General features: G+C 53.9%; 8 protein-coding genes across 8 annotated transcripts; 6 read left to right on the forward strand and 2 right to left on the reverse strand.

Annotated features, from left to right (window-relative positions):
- Positions 1-201: 201 nt before the first annotated feature.
- On the forward strand, positions 202-971 carry CC84DRAFT_1164922 (uncharacterized protein). Its single transcript, XM_018178599.1, has one exon. It carries the CDS (start codon positions 345-347, stop codon positions 747-749), a length of 405 nt encoding a protein of 134 aa, XP_018034825.1. The 5' UTR covers positions 202-344; the 3' UTR covers positions 750-971.
- Positions 972-1,954: 983 nt separating this feature from the next.
- Positions 1,955-3,217, reverse strand: CC84DRAFT_1164923 (ubiquitin-conjugating enzyme). The gene is made up of 2 exons (XM_018178600.1): positions 2,790-3,217; positions 1,955-2,684 (listed from the first exon to the last, which is right to left on the reverse strand). Exons 1-2 carry the CDS (start codon positions 3,031-3,033, stop codon positions 2,431-2,433), a joined length of 498 nt encoding a protein of 165 aa, XP_018034826.1. The 5' UTR covers positions 3,034-3,217; the 3' UTR covers positions 1,955-2,430.
- Positions 3,218-3,395: 178 nt separating this feature from the next.
- CC84DRAFT_1164924 (Scramblase-domain-containing protein) lies at positions 3,396-5,382 on the reverse strand. The gene has a single exon (XM_018178601.1). It carries the CDS (start codon positions 5,093-5,095, stop codon positions 3,437-3,439), a length of 1,659 nt encoding a protein of 552 aa, XP_018034827.1. The 5' UTR covers positions 5,096-5,382; the 3' UTR covers positions 3,396-3,436.
- Positions 5,383-5,395: 13 nt separating this feature from the next.
- Positions 5,396-7,561, forward strand: CC84DRAFT_793384 (uncharacterized protein). The gene is made up of 3 exons (XM_018187420.1): positions 5,396-5,421; positions 5,510-7,172; positions 7,300-7,561. Exons 2-3 carry the CDS (start codon positions 5,799-5,801, stop codon positions 7,303-7,305), a joined length of 1,380 nt encoding a protein of 459 aa, XP_018034828.1. The 5' UTR covers positions 5,396-5,421; positions 5,510-5,798; the 3' UTR covers positions 7,306-7,561.
- Positions 7,562-7,745: 184 nt separating this feature from the next.
- Positions 7,746-8,838, forward strand: CC84DRAFT_1206141 (uncharacterized protein; the record flags this gene model as incomplete). The annotated part of the gene is made up of 1 exon (XM_018182018.1): positions 7,746-8,838. Exon 1 carries the CDS (start codon positions 7,792-7,794, stop codon positions 8,836-8,838), a length of 1,047 nt encoding a protein of 348 aa, XP_018034829.1. The 5' UTR covers positions 7,746-7,791.
- Positions 8,839-9,156: 318 nt separating this feature from the next.
- Positions 9,157-9,777, forward strand: CC84DRAFT_793412 (uncharacterized protein). Its single transcript, XM_018187422.1, has one exon. It carries the CDS (start codon positions 9,268-9,270, stop codon positions 9,673-9,675), a length of 408 nt encoding a protein of 135 aa, XP_018034830.1. The 5' UTR covers positions 9,157-9,267; the 3' UTR covers positions 9,676-9,777.
- On the forward strand, positions 9,316-11,270 carry CC84DRAFT_793388 (sulfite oxidase). The gene is made up of 6 exons (XM_018187421.1): positions 9,316-9,345; positions 9,448-9,709; positions 9,797-9,858; positions 9,923-10,087; positions 10,269-10,688; positions 10,793-11,270. The coding sequence occupies exons 2-6, from the start codon at positions 9,686-9,688 to the stop codon at positions 11,256-11,258; spliced, it is 1,137 nt and encodes a 378-aa protein (XP_018034831.1). The 5' UTR covers positions 9,316-9,345; positions 9,448-9,685; the 3' UTR covers positions 11,259-11,270.
- A 321-nt stretch (positions 11,271-11,591) lies between these two features.
- Positions 11,592-16,793, forward strand: CC84DRAFT_1164928 (uncharacterized protein). Its single transcript, XM_018178602.1, has 2 exons — positions 11,592-11,699; positions 11,752-16,793. The coding sequence occupies exon 2, from the start codon at positions 11,876-11,878 to the stop codon at positions 16,664-16,666; it is 4,791 nt and encodes a 1,596-aa protein (XP_018034832.1). The 5' UTR covers positions 11,592-11,699; positions 11,752-11,875; the 3' UTR covers positions 16,667-16,793.
- Positions 16,794-19,369: the final 2,576 nt, after the last annotated feature.

Genomic DNA, 19,369 nt, shown 5'->3' on the forward strand with positions numbered 1-19,369 from the left:
CTGGATTTTACGATTTCAAAATAGGTGTAAAAGTTCGCTGGAATTCGTGCCTTGCAGCTATCGGCAATTATTGGAACATACGCCTGGAACATTCGGCGAATCAGCCTAAACCACTTCTAGCCACTTAACTTGAAAATACATTTCATCTCATTTAATGCCACAATATCGAGCGAAATAGATCATGAGTTTATACGCGCTAGAGAACCCAGTGATCTCAACAAAAAGCTGTGTTTCTACAGCCTTTCTCTTTCTCTTAATCTACACATTCCATTAGCATACTCGCCACAGAAATCTCTACTTGAACGAAATTCATAAATTTTGAAGAAGGAATACGCAAAAATATCATGTCCAAAACAAACCTTCCCTCCACGCTCGCCATCCTATCAACGCTGCTCCCCCTTACATCCACCGCCCTTCCAACCCCCACCATCGCTATCCCGTCAACCCTTACCTCCTTCCCTACAACCATTACAAAAACAAAGTGGACAACATACTCCACTAAGACGGAATATCCGAACCCGGGTCTTCCCTTGTTCTCGCAAGAGGAGTGGGTAGATACGACGATAGCCGCCGTGTACGAGCCGTGGCTGAGTGCGCCGACCTCATTTCCATACACGCTGGTCCGGATCAGCGAGACGACGGCAATGAACGAGCTGAGGGTGACGACGGAATGGCATCGCCCGGCGACGACGCTTAGTTTGCTGACGAATTCATGGACGGTGAAGGAGACGCTTGTCATTGGGGGTTGAGGAGCGGGGATGATGGACGGTTTGAAGTGCTCGGTTCATCAGGTATCGGAGTAGGAAGACTTTTCCTGCCGTAGGGAGGGCTCATGGTGACATGCAGGCATGCACGATGCTCTGCAGAGGGGAAGAAAATGCAATGGAAAAGCTTCGTCCAAAGGAAACTCAAGGATGAGATTGTTCATATAATTTCCTGTTGTCTCCAAGATGCACTAGGGACCGCGTTTTCATTCTATAAGCATATTCCTTTTAGTCTGTAGCGTACCGATTTTCTTGTCGTCCTCGTCGTCATCGTCGCTATCGTCCTCCTCGTCTTTGTCTCTGTCCCCAGGCCAGCCTCACTTGTTCTTGTTGTCCTCATCGTTGTTCTCGTCGTAGAACTAGATTTCTAGCTGCGTAATGTTAAGGGCAGTCGGCATCTCTAGCGTGTGCATGCGTAAGGCTTCCATGTCCCTAATCGCGGCCTAGTGAGAGAACAACGGGAAGCACACAAGGACTTATAGAGGCCTACATATACGTAGTCCTTCCCTGCCTTGCTCGGCCCATTTATCAGCCGCCTCAACGGGCTATTCAGATGTACAGCGGTGGATGCTTGACCGCATCTCCTCATGCATTTGCTTGCACGAGAGCATGAGGCCTCGAAATGTTGATGGATGGTCACAAATGGGCGAAAGATAGTCATGACCCCGCTCGCGTCGTTCCGTGGGGAGTTTTCAGATCGGATAGATGTCTGCTGCTCGTGGACTCGAAGAGTTTGCGTCCGTCTTGGAAGCGGGAGGGCTTGCCATAGTACCATGAAGAGGAGTTGCAGTGATTCGTTCCCTCGGGACGGGCCGCCATAGGCATGTAACTGGTTGAGTATCACACGATCGGACGGAGATTTGTAACAAAAGTGATCTGGCTCGAATAGATTGCGGTCAAAGAGTAAGAGAATTCGAAAGGCCGCAGTACTTCTTTCATCTACAGCTCCAAAACCCGCGCTAAATCTATGTATGCCCAGGGGTAGTCCCAGCGCATCTGCGTCTACGGAGGGGCAGCAGGAACAACCAGTGACCGCTCTAGATCGCAAGAACCAGCGGCGAATTCACTGCTCAATACCGCTCGCACTTACATATACGAGTGCAAGGCGCGTCAATCTTTAGTTACATGTTTTACACTATACCTTTGTCTCGCATACACATAAACACTATTAAAGGCATAGCCTAACTAGACTTCCTATTATTAAGCTTAGGGTGACTTGAGGTACTATACGCATATGTAATCACGACCTCCTTCTGTATCGCCGAGTGTTCTTGGTCCAGCAAGACACTTGCCTCTCAAAGCATATGCGTGAAGGCAGTCCTGTAAAATCTCGCTGATCGTAGATTACTTATGGCCCCACTGTGACTAGACATCCGGATTGAGCATCCGTTTGTGGTTCATGCCGACAGACCATAACTGATCAAATATGCGTTGTACCTGACCAAGAATTCGCTGGTTGTTGAGGCATCGGAAAGGGTTCTACACCCTGGCTCTCGAGGTCGAGCGCCATTGACTGGTATCTCTTGCTTAAGGCACCTCTTGCACACTCCCACAGAAGTCGATCCCAAACGCCATGCAAATGCATCGAAACATAACATCATGACGCTCTCGACTCTCGTATCTAATTGCTCCGTTCAGAAACGCTCTATCCTCCTCTCCTGGAACCTTACAGCCCAAGACTCTTCCTCACGTTATCCCTAACAATCCTCTCATACTCGACACGCTTCTCCCTCCACATTCGCGCCGCGTCCACGTTCGCTGGCGACTCGTCGTTCGGCTCCGCCAGCATGCTCATCACACTGATGAGGATTTTCTCCACGCTCTGTATCGGCGACCACCGTTCGGACGCCTGCTCGTAGTGGTGCGGGTCGTCGCCAGGTGGGTGCAGGATCGAGATGCAGACCTCGCCGTTGGGATACACTGTCTACCGTCAGTATAACTCTCGCAGAACTCCCTTACCGATGTTATCCCCTCCCTACACCTTGAATATGCCCCTCCATCTCCGAGACTCCGGATGCTACGTACCGTTCGGATGCCACATCTCGACCAGAAACTTCATTTTCGGCGGCGCAAGCGGGTAGTCCTTCGGGAACTTCAATTCCGCAGGGAATACGCCGCCCTCAAACGGCGTATCCTCCGGCCCCTGTATGAGTGCCTCCCACACGAACATATCGTCCTCCGTCACCGGGCCCGCTGTGATGCCATCCGGTGGGTTAGACGACAGATCCCGGTATTCTTTAAACAGTCGCTTCGAGGCTTGAGACGTCATTGTGAGCGGATATGAAGAAACAGTGCGTGCGCAGGTGCGGTTGAGGTGGGGCGTATGAGGAGGGTGGGGTGGCCCAGGGAAATCTTATGTTGCTGGTGACTGCGGCTTCGGAAGTGTAGGTCCGTGTAACGGCTTCAAGAGTAAGAAGAGATCTATCAGAGAGGATATGCGGGTAGGCGAGAGTGTTATGCGGGTTGCTGAGGGACAAGTTGCGGCAGAAGCGGACAAACCGTCAATGCCGCCGTCATAGGGCACGGGCCACATCACCTGTTCACGTGCTTGTGGCATTCACCGGGCCCGTTGCCCTGATCACTGTATTCAATGCAAATGTTACAGGTCATGGTTTCACTTCTTCAAAAGTTATGAGAGGATCGACTTATCGTACAATGAGTAGTACAGATGCTCAAAACCAATCGTCAACGTCGAACCCACCTCCATCTCCACTGCCGCCTTCCCCTCCGTCTCCACCACCCCAAGGATCCTTGTCATTGTTAGCCCATGGATCTTTGCTTTCGCCCCATATATCTCCTCCTTCTTGCCCGAGCTGCTGCTGTTGAGGAGCGTGACCATACGGATCGCTTGCAGCTGCTTCATTTCCACCTTCTGAAGGCTCTCCTCGCCCTGCCGCCCTTTGCATAGCTTCATAGCCAGCCATGGTACCTGCACCAGCAGCCCATCCTTCGGCAGATCCAACACCTCGTGCAGCGGCACCAACTTCGCTGGCGATGCCTGTTTCTTCAGCCGCTCCAATCGCGCCAGCGCCAGCACCCGCTGCACCAGCTTCGCCAGCGCCGGCAGCAGCTCCCCCTGCGGCAGCCCCGCCCGCAGCCTCGCCTCCGCCGCCGAACCAGGGCATCCACATAGGCCACATTCCTCCCATTCCTCCCGATCCACTGTGTCGGCTGAAGTAGTCGAAATCGACACTGACAGCTGTGGCAAGCATGACGGCGCGTTGATCGAGAGTCATACCCGGGCTGTCGTGTGATAGTGACTTCACCTGCTCGACACTCGAAGCCTGCTGTACCTCAGTCTGGAGGCCCGCAGAATCCATCCTGAGCGCGTACGCGCCCGTGTCTGTAAAGATTTCTCTCGCGAAGCCCCCGAAATTCCTGTTTACGCTGCCAATGAGTCGTTGGTCCTCGGACATAAGGTGGAAGTCCCAAGATAAGAACGGTTCGTCAACACGCGCAAACTGGACCATGCCGACCTCTCTGTTGTTGTTGTCATCGGATATTGTAAGAGCTTTGAGATCTGATATGGGAAGGTCGCCCGAGGTGAGTTGGGGAGTGCCGGGGGTAGCGGACGCTATGTTGCGGGCGAGGAATAGGTTGTACTTCCTCCGTAGAAGTCCCCATTCCTGCTCTGCTGCTCCAATGATCCTCATGTTAGAAAGCGGCAGGTTCGAAGCCCCGGGCTCTACAGAGACACTAACGCCAGATGCCAAGGCATCGTACACGCGAATTCGCGAATTGATCCAAGCAAAAGGGCGATGGAACCTGAGTACCTCGACTTCGTTCTTGTCAAAGACATGAGTTGTGAAACTCCGATGTGTCCGGAACGCCTGCCGTGCCACAGCCCTTCCAAGGCCATGATCCAGCTCTGCCAGGTATCCGATATGATTCCCATGCGGGTCCATTATAACGTAGCGATTCGCTTGCTCGAAGCCCATGAGTACGTTCATCATCTCCAGCTGTCTCTGTACGACGATGCTCGAGTTCTCGAGGAGGCGCATGGCGGGATGGTTCTCTTTGATAACGCCATTTGGATCTTCCGGGATGTGGACAGGCGTGAGGAGTGGATTGTTGGCGTCAGAGGTCGTGGCGAGCGCGTTGGAGACAGCCTCGACTTTGGACGGCGACGGACCGTTTGGTGGCGGCGGAAGTCGGTCTGCATCTTGTCCGGGCTGCTGGGAAGCAGCTGAACGATTTACTCTCGAAGAGTTCGGTAGCTTCGAAGAGTTCGCGCGACGGATGGACCCGCGCGGCCCTGGTGGAATTCTACGCGTTGCAAGGCTTCGTACATGTCGCGGTAACGCCAGCGATAAACGTGTTCCGACAGACATGTTTACTATTGTGATAGTGTTCTAAGGTAAGTTAAGGGTGTCAGTTCTAATCAACATTCTGGGGACGATTGCGCTTGGCCTCCTATTGACGTGCAAAGTGCGAAGGAAATGCATGTGTGGTAGAGAAGACGTTGTGCTACAATTTGTTCTCACTGAAGCTTCGGAGCTCTTCGCCGCAACAGCGCATTATTACGTCATCCAGATACCTTAAATGTCACCCCATAAGAAGTTGAAGATAATAATAACTTAGCATTTGATAAATAAAAACAGTCCTCATATAAATCTCTTTTACAAGATCGAGCAGAAAGAAAAGTTGAGTAGCAGAGGTAGTGGTTCTCCGCCAACAAATCAGTATTAGCGGCTTGGCATTCCGCTATTTTTCGAGGCTCCAAATGGCTGACTCTGAGACTGCAGCGACAACCTCCATACGAAGACGTTGAAGCCACTCATACGTGGACAAATATAGGCAAAGAGCAGTAAGTCAAACCGGTGCAGCTCCTTCTCACCCGTGATGACTATTCCAATTCATATTAGACGCAGCTCTGGGCATTCATTTGGCTAGTTACCTGCGCTCTATGCTGTCGCAAACAATAGACTACAACGGTATCTGAAATACATGTTGTCCTTCGCGCAAAATGGCTTCAATGAAATGGGTGGCTAACTCGATTACAGCTTGAAGGATCTTATCAGGAAACTTACCTAGATGGCCGCGACTCAACTTGAGCAAGCGCAACCTGCGCCAGCAATAGGCAATGGGTCGACAGGCAATGGGGCAGCAGGCAAAACAATAGAACAGTGTTCAAACGCCGGATCCAAACGACCGCGGCACAAAAGACCCAATTACAACGAGATCCATGCCAGACCACTTCCTCTTGAGGTCTTTCCTCTTCCAGCGTTCATTCCCCACAACCCTCTCTCAATTGTGCGGATAGCCATCGCCTTGGTCTCTCAATCTATATGGCCACCAAACCATCGGCCTGCTGTATACACGGCCTATTTCTCCTCTGAGACACAATCTATTCACGTGACCGACCCAAAGGCTATTCGCGCTCTATGGGAGCAGGGCTTCTGGGGTTCGGGCTCGCTCAGTCGCAGTGAGCCCCAATGGTCAGCTCAAGAGAAGCGGAAGCGCGGTCTGGACGCGATCACAACGAGTGAGGAAGTGACGCGCAAGAGACGAGAGGAGCGACGACAATTTAAGCTTGAAAGGGCAAAGGCGCAAAGAGAAGCAATTGAGCGACAGCTGCGTGAAGAGGGCAAGCTTGATGCGGATACTAATCTCGAGGAGCTAGTGGAGAACGGAAGTGTGAGCGAGTCACCTCTGGGAACTTTGTACCCGCCTGATGCTGGGGAACCTTTGGGTGTTAGCGCTGCAGCGAGTGGAGCTTCAACCATTGAAGCAGTCAAGCAGACCCTGGCTGAAGAGGAGCCGTCTTTCGACACGGGACTTCCGGACCAGGAACATCTGCAGCTCACGTTCGAAGAAGCCTTCTTCCTCAGCTACGTGCTTGGTGTTCTTGACATCTACCACCGCGAGACGATCCTCAGCTCACCAGACTTTCTTCGCCTCATTTGTGCGCATTCGGACTTCATGTCAAGTGGTGAGCCTGTTTCCACCGCAGCTCTTCTCAATAACCCGGCATCGTACCCCATCGAACCTGATAACAGCTTCATGTTGAAGTATGTCGTCTTCCATCACTTCCGATCGCTTGGCTGGGTTGTCCGACCAGGGATCAAATTCGCGTGCGACTACCTACTTTACCTGCGCGGTCCCGCGTTTACCCACGCTGAGTTCGCCATCATGATCATTCCCGCTTATTCCGATCCATACTGGTCTGCGACGTCGGAGCGAGTTGTGGCATGCAAAAAGAAGGCGCAAAGAGATTGGTGGTGGCTACACCGACTCAACCGGGTGCAGACGCAGGTTCACAAGACGCTGTTGCTGGTTTACGTGGAGGTGCCGCCGCCGTGGGATGTCAGTAATACTAAAAGTGGAGATGTAAACGTGGGAGGTGCTTTGAACAAGTACCGCGTCAGAGAATTTATATGGAGGAGATGGAGCGCCAACCGGAATAGGGTAAGTAAACTACCCGGCAGTGCTACTTTCCTGGCAGGAAAATGATACTTTTCTCGCCAGGCTGAGACATGCGCAAGGCGTCTTACCCTACTATTTGACTCATGCTGACTTCGCACGCGCACCTTAGGACTGAGAAACTACTGGATCATCTTCTGTGGAAATAGAAGGGACTGAACTGCTTCCAGGCAAGGTCGGGACGTTGAGTGAGGACCCCTGTTTCGTGGGGTGCAGCTCGATACAGCCTGCAATGTCAGATTTCGAAAAGTGACCTCGCATATGCCAAGACATCCCAACCAGCCACCCACGATTCGCGGACCAAAGAGTAAGAGCATTTTTGAGATGTAGCTCCAGAAAATCATACACCCAATACCCCACGCTCATGTTTTGCCATATATCAATGCAGTGCAGCTCAAACTTTTCTTTGTTACGGCTGACCCTAAGGCGACAAACAACAGTGTGACCTCGGTTGGCCTTGTGACCATGACCACGCCCCGTAAGCTACAAAAAACACCAAGCTGAACCCCACAACCGACTAGGAAGCGAGAGACGAACGAGAACGGCGCTGTGATACTGTTCATATACTACTTGCCGTCAAATCTCCAACTTCAATACCACACCGATGGCTTTCCAGCCGCGCTACTACACTCAGCCTTCCTTCTTTGAGCATCTCAACTACGATGTGCGCCAAATCATTTATCAATTCATGGAACATCACCTCCCACCCATATCGCAATCCCTCAAATACGCCGGATTTCCCCTCTCTTGCAAACAAGCTTACATTGAGAGCCGCCTACCAGCCATAAAAGGCGTGCGCAGATTCTTGGAAGACTTCCAACGCAATTTCGATAGATACACATCCGAGCCTACCAGAATCATTCCAGACATACCTCTTGACAGCACATTCGCATCTCTTCGACACATTACCCTCCGCATCCCCGCATCTTTGGTCACATCCGCCTTCGACAATCAACTCGACAAAGCCGTGGTCGCCCTTCGCCCTGTCCTCTCAGCTCACTTCCAGAAGGTCACACTCCTTTTCGTTGACCCGCAGAACGAATATCCTGCAAACTTCAAAACTGCGATGCGCGTCTCCTCCGGTTATGCACTCTTCCGTCTATCCCAGATCATCATGGATGAGCGAAAGGTTCAATCAAGCATCAGCGCACTCTCGAAATACGTCTCAGATCTATCGGGATACGAGACGGTGCACCCGACGAGCCATGCGCAGCCATATCCCTCTGACTTCACAGGGACCCTTCTGTACAAGGGGAACGATCTTCCGCATCCCATTAGCACGACAGATATTCAGATTGCGTGGGACTGGAGGAAGGAAAGCCTTATTGGAACGCCGTCTACGCTGCGCGGGTACCATCACGAGTACTCTGCGCAGGCGGAGCGGCATGACGGGTCTACATGGCCGCAGCTGTACGTTGTTGAGAACGACGAGAAGAGCGTGGGGATGCAAGGCATTGTTTGCAGGCAGCGGTGGAACGTGTCCGAGAGCGTGAGGGTGTACTGGCTGCTGCAGGAGCACCGGTATAAGAGCTTGAGGGGGTTCTGTTGGAGTGAGGGTGTGGGTGAAGATGTGCAGCAGGGACTGGGTGGGATGAGTGACGAGGAGTTTCAGGAACGAAACCCGCCGTTGGTTTTGGCTGCGTTGTTTTGATACCGTCTTTCCTAACGTATTTGGAGTGAGGGAGTTTCCCATTGGGTGCGCGGTGTGGATGCGGCGTAGTCGGCGTAGGCTTCGGAACACTTATCGCATATATGCAGGCCGCCGTGCTCGCAGTTCTCATCCTTGATTCCCGAATGTTTGGTTCCGGAGAAGACGGCAGACGTGTGTGGTGGCTAGCAAGAACTCGGCCCGGCTTCATGCTGGAGATGCCTATGCAGTGTGTTGTACCATCGGTCAAACACTGAAGGAAATCCTACGTGCCACATTTCACACGTTCATTGGTCCAGCTTGCAAGCACATAGCAAGTGATTATGGAAATTACCGTGGTCCCAGGAGTATATCGTGCAGCGGAAGACCTTACCATCCTACGAATCGATAGTATGCCTTGAACGGCTGGCTGTGGGTGGTGGTTGTATCGCCATGCACGTACGTCCCTCCCATGTACTTTATACCTTTCTGAACTCGGCGCTCGGAGTGCTTCTACGACCATGCCCTACCGTAAGTCCACGCCGCCCCAATCGTACCTTTGTGCCGTTGTATTGCACACCGCCTAGCCAGCGTCCCGGCCGCAGCTACCCGCGTCTCACAGCTAACGCACAGTTGCACCACATCACTCCGAGCCCTCGCCGGCCGCGCCTATCCTACGCAAACAACTCACACCACGCACCATGTATAAATCGCGCGTCGCCTCGTCTGTCGCCCGCAGCATGTACTTACATCATTACTGGCGCCCCATCGTGTAGCCCACCAATATCACGCTTGCGCACGACATCCCTACACAGCACTCACGTCGACCGGACGTTCCCTATTCCCGACATACGTTGCTGAAAGGAGCATTATGGCTAGGGCAGACTCGACAAAGGTAGGCCTGCGCCGCTATTCGAAAGTAGCGTGTTTGTATAGTTTGTTCGCATGAGTGCTGTGGCGCTGACGTCATTGCGCATTCCAGTATGAGTACTCCGTCGAAGAGCCGCTGAATCGGGAGCCAGAATTAGAAGAATTGGTTTCAAGGTGCGTAGCTCACTGCAACATTTCGACATTGCTCCAGCTATGGCCAAAGCTAAAAGATGAACAGTTTCCTCACGAAGGAAGGGAAGGGCTACGACAGGAATCATGGCCCGATACCACACATCGACAAGGAAGAGCATAAGGTCAAAGTCAATGGACTGGTGAAGAAAGAGCTAAATCTTAGTATTGGAGAATTGGAGAAGCTTCCGCAGAAGAGTATAATATGCGCACTGTAAGTCGAATGCTTGGCATTGTCCCGACTTCCTCACCGTCCATCACCCTCCGATCGTTCTTTAAGGTCCAAGAATGCAAGAGATTTGCATCTTTATGAGTTCGACTATCCCTTCGAAATACGGTGTATCGATTTGTCGGAAAAGTATTGCACGTTTGGACAGGCCGCTGATTGCGTACAGACAATGCGCCGGCAACCGTCGCCACACCATGCGCACGAAGCTCAAAGAAGTCTCCGGCATCGACTGGTTCGACGGCGCTGTCATGAACTGCTCCTGGACCGGCCCTCTCCTCCGCGATGTTCTCACCTCCGCCTCCCTTAATGTACCCGAATCTTCCTATGCCACCACTCACGTAGCGTTCGCCTGCTTCCAGACGCCGACCCAAGAAGACGAGTGGTATGGCGCGAGCGTGCCATTATCACGTGTAATGGACCCCGAGAGCGGTATTATTCTTGCGCTGCAGATGAATGGGAAGCCGTTGTCGCCGAACCACGGGGCACCTGTGCGCGTGGTGACGCCGGGTATTGCAGGAGCGCGCAGCGTGAAGTGGCTGGATCGTGTAACAGTGCAGACGTGCGAATCGGACAACTTCTACCAGAGGTATGTAACCCTGATACTCCATTCAACCCACCATTGTTAGTTCAACAAGTCTTACCATATAATAAAACATCGGGGCCCCACGCTGACTCTATCCGCAAACGCAGACACGACTATAAGATCCTCCCTCCTGAAGCCACCTGCAAAGAAGAAGCGGAGAAATGGTGGGATCGCGTGTCCGCCCTCCAAGACATGCCCATCAACAGTGTCATCGCGATCCCTGCCTCCTCTTCCACTATTCACCTCTCGCCCGACGGCACCACAGAAGTTAAAGGATACGCGCTGCCCTCAGGCTCCGATGGGCCGATTACCAAAGTCGAGATCTCGACCGACGACGGCGAGACATGGCAACTTGCAGAGCTGCTAGAGGACCAAGAGACAGACGGTGCGGAACTCAAGTGGGCATGGTCTTTGTGGCGAGCGAGGGTGAAGTTTGAGAAGGGCCATGGGAGGAAGGTGTTGAGTCGGGCGACTGATACAAGTGGGAATACGCAGGTGAAATGTCCTGAGTGGAACCTGAGGGGTGTGGCGTATAATGGGTATGGAGAGGCGAGTGATCTCTATGTGGTATAAATGGTGTAGAGCGGATCCGGAGGACTATGGAAGGGGGCTTGATACCTGGTTCTGCTTGAAGTGGGCAATGATGGAGGTTGTTGATATCCCTCCGCTTGCCTTTTCGTCGTCAGAAAGTCGGAATTTGGAACTGGCTCCGCAATGCGATGGTGCCCTATTGATCCAACAGAGTCGATTCGTCCTCATTCTCATTACCTAAATAACATCCGAGTCGGAGTGCGCTCTCGGTGTTAGACCAATGCCGTCGCGCGTGCAAGGGCTCCCTCGGGGTTCCGGCACCTCAACAGCTGCATCTTATCGATTGCAGTGGGCTTCGACATCATCTCTGCAGCATGTGCAAGCGAAATAGAGAAACGTCTTGATATGCATGGGACGGTGCATTCGCCGCAGTGCTGCTTTCCGAAGCAGGTTAGACGACTAAGCGTGATCGACACAGGGAAGGTGCGGTGGACGCGTGAGCGGAGCGCGGAAAGCATGCGCTAAATAAGCACAGTTCACACGACCACACCTCAGCGAGTGAGGGCAATCACGACCCATCCGCTCGAGACACGATGCGCACGCCAATGCTATCGCCATAGCCTCCTCGCCACCAGGTGAACACCACAGCCACCACACCCATGGACGCCATACCCATCGCCGAGCTCACGCCAGAGCTCCCGGGCCTCGCAACCCAGCACATCCGCGGCGTCGTAACCCTCATATGGCCGTACTCGTCTTCGGCGCGCAGCTTCGCGCTGCTCCTCGGCGACCCTGACTTCCGCCGGCGCCGCAAGAATGGGCAGGTCCGCGTGCGCTTCTCGGGCTCGGGCGCGCGCGCGATCGCCAGCACGGGCGTGGGCATTGGTGATGAGATCGTGCTGGGGCTGCGCGGCGTGGGGTTTGTGCGGGACAGCCATGTCAGCACGCCCGGGAAGAGTATCGAGTGGGAGCTGGAGTATGGGCAGACGCTAGGCGCGACGGTTGTACGAGGGGGAGAGGAATTGGCGGTACTAGAGCTCGACGATGTCACGCCTACGCCTGCACCTGCGTCGCCCGTGAGGGCAACGCCGCGTATGGAGAGGGGAGCCGCCGGCCAGTGGAATTCGCCGGCGTATCTCAAGCGCTTGAGATTGTCGAATGGGCCGGTGCTTGCGCCGTTCGACCCGTTTGCGGACGACATCGAGGATGCGCACGCGAAGAAGCGGCGGAGGAGGTCGTATAGGGACTGGAATGCGTGGACGTACCTGGCGCGCACACCGTCGCCGGAGAAGGAAGATACAGATGTGGATATGGACCGAGAGGGTCATCGGGACGGGTCGCCGATCCGTCCGGTGTTGCCTGCGACTCCTGTCTCCCCATCGAAAGCTCCGGCAGATGCTCATATGGGCGAAGAACTGGACCGAGGACATGTATCTCCGCAAGGTGGCGCACATAATCTCATCGGGATTGCTCACAGTGAGGTCGAGGACCAATCATCTGAATCCAACCAATTGGCGAACGAGGAAGCAAACGAGGACCTCGTAATTGATGCTGAGTACTACGACTCGTATGCCGCGCCCGATGAACAACATGCTGGACAAGCTCAAGTCGTTGAGTTGAGCGACACCGTGTCGGATACGGAGGAGGATGAAGAGGGAGTCGATGCTGAGGTCCAAGAGATTCTTTCAAGTGACGGCGAGCTCGCCGAGAGAGACGACTTCAATGTTCATGAGGCAATTGAGGAAGAAGACGCTACAGCGTCTGCACCAACAGACATGTTTCGATTTGTGGAGTCGCATATCACCACTGAGATGCAGCCGAAGGAGCAGGACATTCCAACGGAAGAAACATCTGACCCGCGCGTGCAAGACGATCCGCAGACGTGTGGCGATCTAACACCGCTGGATAGTACCTCAAAAAATGCACCTCAGCTCGTCATGCCGCCTCCACCAACACTGTCTCTTCTCCAAACAGACTTCCACACCCCTTACGTCCCGGGTATGTTGACTCCTATCGGCAAGGAGCCTTCCAGTCCGAATCTGCAACCTCTAGACTCCTCCACGCTTCCCATGCCGTCTCCGTTCCCTGGTGGACGCGAAGGCAACATATCCTCCTACCTGGACTACGTCAGCACTCCGCGGCAGTCGCGGCCTCAAAGTATTGCAGGCGATGTCAGACAGGAAGTGCCTGATGATGAAGCTGATTACATCCTGGAGACGAGCTTTTATAGTTCCGTAAGCTCTGCTCGTGCCCCGGCTTTCCAGCCAACGCATGAGTCTGCGTTCACTGATGTGCGGTTCACGTTTGGGATGGATGGTGCTGCTTTCTCCCGACCGCAGACGGCTTCGGGGGCGAACAAAGCCGAAGACCAGCCCGCTGGGGCGGTCGAGGGCTTCGTTGGAGCTCGAGAAAACTCGCCAATCCGTGCCAATGATCTGGCAGATCCAAATGGCGACACCGGAGAGGATCACGGGCCATTTGATGATTTTCTTGCGAGCTCTCCGGTAGAATCACACGCGGCGCACCGGGTTGAGCCAACAGAGACGTCGGTTCTGCCCTCTAGCCCCAAGGCTGGTAACGTCGCTCCCGCTGAACAACCGGATGAACAGTTGAAGGAACAGTCTGGAGAACGACTGGACGAGAAGCCTGACGTACAGCCTGATGGACAGCCGGAAGAACAGTTAGACGAACAGCCAGACGTCGAAATGGCTGAAGAAGCGCCTGAGGCCCACGACGAAAGCAGCCTTGATGAAGTCACCGGCGATGATTTACCCATAGATGGTGAGCGGGATAACCAGCTAGACGTCTCAATGGCTGAGTTTCCACACAAGAGTGACAACGGAGACCATGTCGAGATCCATGGATCAGCTACACTCAACACCCAGGTCGCTCGAGCAGAGCTCGATGACCAGACAGGCACTACTGAGGCTGGAACCGAGAATGCCGCCAAGAACGCGGATTCTCTGAGCTCTTACACAGATACCGGGCGTGACTCAGAACTACAACAGTCTGCTCCCATTTCGAGAGTCGAAGTCGTCGATCTTGGACCCTCTTCGGATGTGAGCGGTAGTGATGAGAACGAGATATCAGATCAGGAGTGGAAATTTCCCATATCCGTTGATGTTGCTCAAGATGAAAACGACGAAGAGCACGCGCCTGGGGACCAGTCGGAGCGGGATCGCAGCGAAAACGATGCGCAAGAAGCGTTGGAGTATCCACCATCGTCGCAGTCTGCTAAGAACGATATCACAATTGACAAAGAGGATACCGGGTCGGAGCATGTCAAGGCGGAACCTACAGAGGAAATTGACATCAGCAATGCAGTAAGCCCAGGCGCAGGAATTGAGGACCCATCTACATCCTATCTTCATTTGGGCCATGAGGATACCAAAATAGAATCAGTCGAAGAAGTGTTCGACGATACCATTCAACAGAGAGACATTCAAGATGAGAATGAATCTACGATCGGCGATGATGCCCAGCTCCTCATAGCTGTTCCGGCAGAGGGCCATAAAGTAGGTGAACTCGAATTTGTGGCAGTCCCTGATGCTGCGCCGGCCAGAAGCACCCGGTCCAAAACAAAGTTGTCCACGTCCCCTGAGAAGGAAGCTCATGTGCCCGCACGAAGTACTCGATTTCGAAAAAGAGGATCGTTGGCACCTCTTTCTCAATTATCCCAAAGAACAATATCACCACCGGCGACTCGGTCGACAGGGACAGTCACACCCACGCCTACACAAGAAAGCTTCTCAGCATCCCCTTACAGCCTGCGATCCCAGTCCAAACATCTTTCTCCGACAAAGTCCTCCTTGGCAAGTACCAAGAAGATACGTTCCCGTAAACGCTCAACGCAAACGGGGTCGAGCGCGGAGCCTTCGCCACAGCAAGCCTCCTTCACCCAACAGTCGTCGACCACAGACTTTGACTTCCCCTGGACAAACTTTGGGCCGTCTCAGGAACTGGGCAATTCTCAGGGCAAGTTCTCGAACGTGCCCTGTGTGAAGGACTCCGAAGAAGGCAGCGTACACTCTGAACAATCCCTTTCCACTGTGCAGTACTCTGATGACTGGAACATGGACATAAAATTCAGCGATCCGCCAGTCCCAGATACGCAAGTGAAAGAGCTCAGCTCGACGCCAAGGAAAACTCGCACCACAAGTCGGCAACCTACTTCGCCCGTAACACCAGTGCAAAAAGCGGGCACGCAAGTCGCCAGGACAACGAGAAGTGCTTCGAAACAGTCAGTGTCGTCAGTCGCTACTCAACTGCCTCTGAGCAGCCCGATCAGGTCAGCTCGTTCGGTTGTTTCGCTTGGAATCGTGACGAGTAGTCCCCGCAGGTCGCGTCGTGTAAACAAGGATTCGGCCGATCTTCTTGTAGAGAGCGATACTGATACTGATATGGAGAGGTCACCTCCAGCACCTTCTCAACTCGAAGAGAGCGATCTCACTGGCGAAGCAGGTACTTATGCGCCCAGCTCACCGCCAGCTGACAATGCCCGGACCGCCACCGCAAACCAGCATTCTCTTCTCATGACCCCAGAAGATACACAGCACGCGCTCGTCGAGGTACAGCCTAGTTTGTTGAGATATCAAGAGCAAAGCCTCCCAATGACACCACAGCTAACACAATCCGTTGCTGCCACGCGCCACTCTCTGGAAGCCAGCTCTTTCGAAGCAGAAGAATCTACCCTTATACAACCTCCGTCAATCTTCCCAACGACGCCTCGCCGCAACGCAACAGCTACCGACGTAGCCTCACCATCGGCTTCACCCAGACCCAGCGTGCGCTCTGCTTCCGAGGAAGAAGCCGACGTCGCCGAGGTCGAAAAACCCTCCATCGGTCTGTCCACCCCAGTAGCCTATTACACCCCCCTCAAAGACCTCCCCTACTTCATCAACCGCTCTTCATCTTTCCACTCCGCCGGCTCTCCCGACGTCCTCGCGCTCGTCACGACCGCCTCCACACCGCCTACCCGCGCAGTCAAAGGGCCCAAGCACCACACAACCACCCTGCACATCACAGACCTCTCCCTATATCCCTCCCAAACCACAGTCCAGATATTTCGCGTCTACGCCGACGCACTCCCTGTCGCGGAAGCCGGCGACGTCGTCCTTCTGCGCGCCTTCAGCGTCAAGAGTCTGAATCGGCATCCGTGTCTCGTCAGCGGAGATGAGAGCGCGTGGTGTGTTTGGCGCTATGGCAAGCCGCTGTGGGGGAAGAAGCGCGGCGCTTTTAGTGAAGTGCGGAGTCGCGAGGAGGTTAAGGGACCTGCTGTTGAGCGGGGGGAAGGCGAGTGGGGAGAGGTCGAGAAGGTGAGGGCGTGGTGGGTAAATGTTGTGAAGCAGGAGGTCGAGGAGAAGGCGAGGGTTACGAGGAGTAGGGATAAGGGCGGTGAGGGGTTACAGTCGCAGTCGCAGTCGCATTCGCAGTCTCAGGGGTTGGAGTAGGAGGGGCGACGCAGGCTCACGGTCAGGATGGGGTTGGGTACGATCTGAGGGATCTAAGGGAGCAGTAAGTGGATCGCACCTGTAGGGGCCGACAAAGCAGTGCTGAGCATCCCCATGGAAATGGAAGTTAAATGGAATATTATCAGTACTTACGTTCCTACGAGTTCCTAGTTCTTTCGCGCCAGGTTGTCTACCTCCATCTTCGAGGATCACTTCCATTACACATGCCACTTCAACAGCCTGATCTGAATCGGACCTCGATCGAATCTCTACAGGACATTTTGTTCAATGGGCAGGGAGCGCGAAGATACTATCAAGTTGTCCAGGCGATTGGGAACCAGGTACATAAGAAAGTGCAGACGTGGGCGGCGGATGAGGTGTGGGATAATCTCTTTGTGGTCGTTGCCGGGTCGGCCGTGGTGTAGGCTGTAAGCGCCGTGGCGTATGGAAGCGTGGTTGCGGTGATACGAGTGGCGGTAACGTTCAGCGGGAGAGGCGCAGTAATTTTCTGGGGGGAGGCTGGCAGGGCGAGGGCGGGGGCGAGGGCGGGGGGGATGAAGACTGCGAGGGGCTGATTGCATTGCTGGAGAGAGGAAGGTAGGATGGAAATGGAGAAGCACAGGAGCTGGAGATAAAGAGTTGGGACTTCGACGCCACGGGTAAGATCATCTTGCTCATACAGTGGTATGCCGCTCGCGAGGGTTCTATCTACCGAGGTGAATTTCATTGAACGCAAGGCATTCGCTGACGACTTCGCTGGCAACTGAAGCGAAAAGTGTCGAGCCTCGATATCCGATCGGCTGCGTCCGACTTGCTCCGGTTTCAGCGTTGGCTTTCAGGATGCACACAGATCAAATGCCTTTTATCGATGAGACGGCTGTCATTGACTGGACAGGGGCAATGGTCAACGACAGAGGCAAGTAAGAATGAGCCCAAGCTCACTACTTGAGAGTAGGTCGACAAAAATTTGTTCCGTATCACATTCTGGGAGCTATCGGCGATCAGGTTCGGGCACACTGCGAGCAGGCGGTTTCGGCACCTGGGTATATGGCAATACTGTCAGGGTCACACGCCCAGTGCCTTCATCCGCTGAGCGTCGCAGTCGACGGCGTGGGCGCCGCCATTTCCCGCTGGGAATGGCTTATCCCGCGCTGAGGAGGTGGCCTGTCTGCTGTCCCGGCTTCGTCGTAACTGCCCCTGCTAAATCTCGGGCGCTCACCGCCCATAGGCCTCCTCGCAGACCCTTCCAAATAGACGCAGCATGTTGTGCGTGTAACAGGAGTTGCATATGCTCGCCGCCCGCCCGTGTTTCGCTTATGCACCTCCGAAGTAGACGCACGCCCAGTGCGGTTGCACGGCGGCGACCACGCTGGGATAGCGCCCATCCTTTACTGAGCACCGCGGAATGGACGCACGCCCAACAAGATTGCGAAGCACTTACTATTCGCCACTCGCAGCCCAACTTCTCTGGGCACACTTCTTGGCCGCCATTGTTCGCTTCTGCTTCTATGTAGATGCCCACACAAATGACTACTCCTTGGCGTTAGCGAGAGTTTTCATCATCGAGGAACCTCGCATTGGGGCCTTTATTGAAATGCGTTTGGCCCTAATTGCCAATTTAAGCATGACGAGCCTGCTGTCTCCTTCCCTCTCGTGTTCCCTGGTTCTTGGTTGAGCTTCAGCCGTTGCGAACAAGAGGCTCGTTTTGAGCTCCTTGGCTAACGCTGTCGTGTTAGCAAAAGAACTGTTCGTCCCTCTCGGGATCACATTGATGTCAGTCGTCAACTCATTGAGGACCTGAGTATGACAGGCAGGTGTGCTGCAGGTCCTCCTTGTAACGACTGTGCGCAATCGCTTAGAGAGCAGCTGATTACGGTATTGTGCGCATGCTGCTATTTTGCGGAACAAGTTGCGTAAGCTAAGGTCAAGGCTGTGGCTGGTGAGCATGTATAAGATCTTACAGAAAGCACAAAGTGCATAAGGCCGACTGTCTTCGAGAGAGAGTCCAGGAGGCACCAAACGCCAACCGACGTGTAATGAGCGCAGGGATACCAAGGTGGCTGCCAAATACACAGGGGCAGTGACTCTGGCGTTTTGGAGGCGCAAAACCCTTGTCATGTTGGTTCGGGCTCACGGTGGTTTGCGCCCACGTTGCTTTGTTGTACCAGTCCCCCAACCACAGCCCAGCACGCGTCGACACAGGATTGGCTGAGTCGTGCTGGCATGTTTGCCGCAGGGCAAGACAAGAGAAGCAATCTTGCGACACTCGTCTCGGGACAGTTATGTACCCACATCATGTGGCGAAAACGCACCAAAGCAGCACCCAAAAGAGGACCAAATTGTCCACAATCAAAACCATCACCGCTATGTAATACGGCGAAGCTAGAGAAGCCCGAAGTCATCTTGGGGAGATAACCGGCACGGGTGGCTAACACTCGAGTGCGCTCAGTTCCCTCAATGGAATTAGCCTCCAGACCTCGCTTTGCGGCTATCTTCTTGGGATCTCTGCCTGAGGGTTTTTGAAGGATCTCTCTGCGTTTGAGAGGTATACAATGGACAAATATAGAGGAAATTGCGATACCTAAGATGGCGTGGCTGAGAGCGGTTGAGTTGTTGACAGCCCTGTCGCCGGGACCTGCACGCGACATGGGTCTTCGAAGCCTGTAGGGGCTCTGCTCTGGGGGTCATAGTTCGCCACTTTGG

This window comes from Paraphaeosphaeria sporulosa, assembly GCF_001642045.1.
Source record: "Paraphaeosphaeria sporulosa strain AP3s5-JAC2a unplaced genomic scaffold CC84scaffold_6, whole genome shotgun sequence".
Classification (NCBI taxonomy): Eukaryota; Fungi; Ascomycota; class Dothideomycetes; order Pleosporales; family Didymosphaeriaceae; genus Paraphaeosphaeria; species Paraphaeosphaeria sporulosa.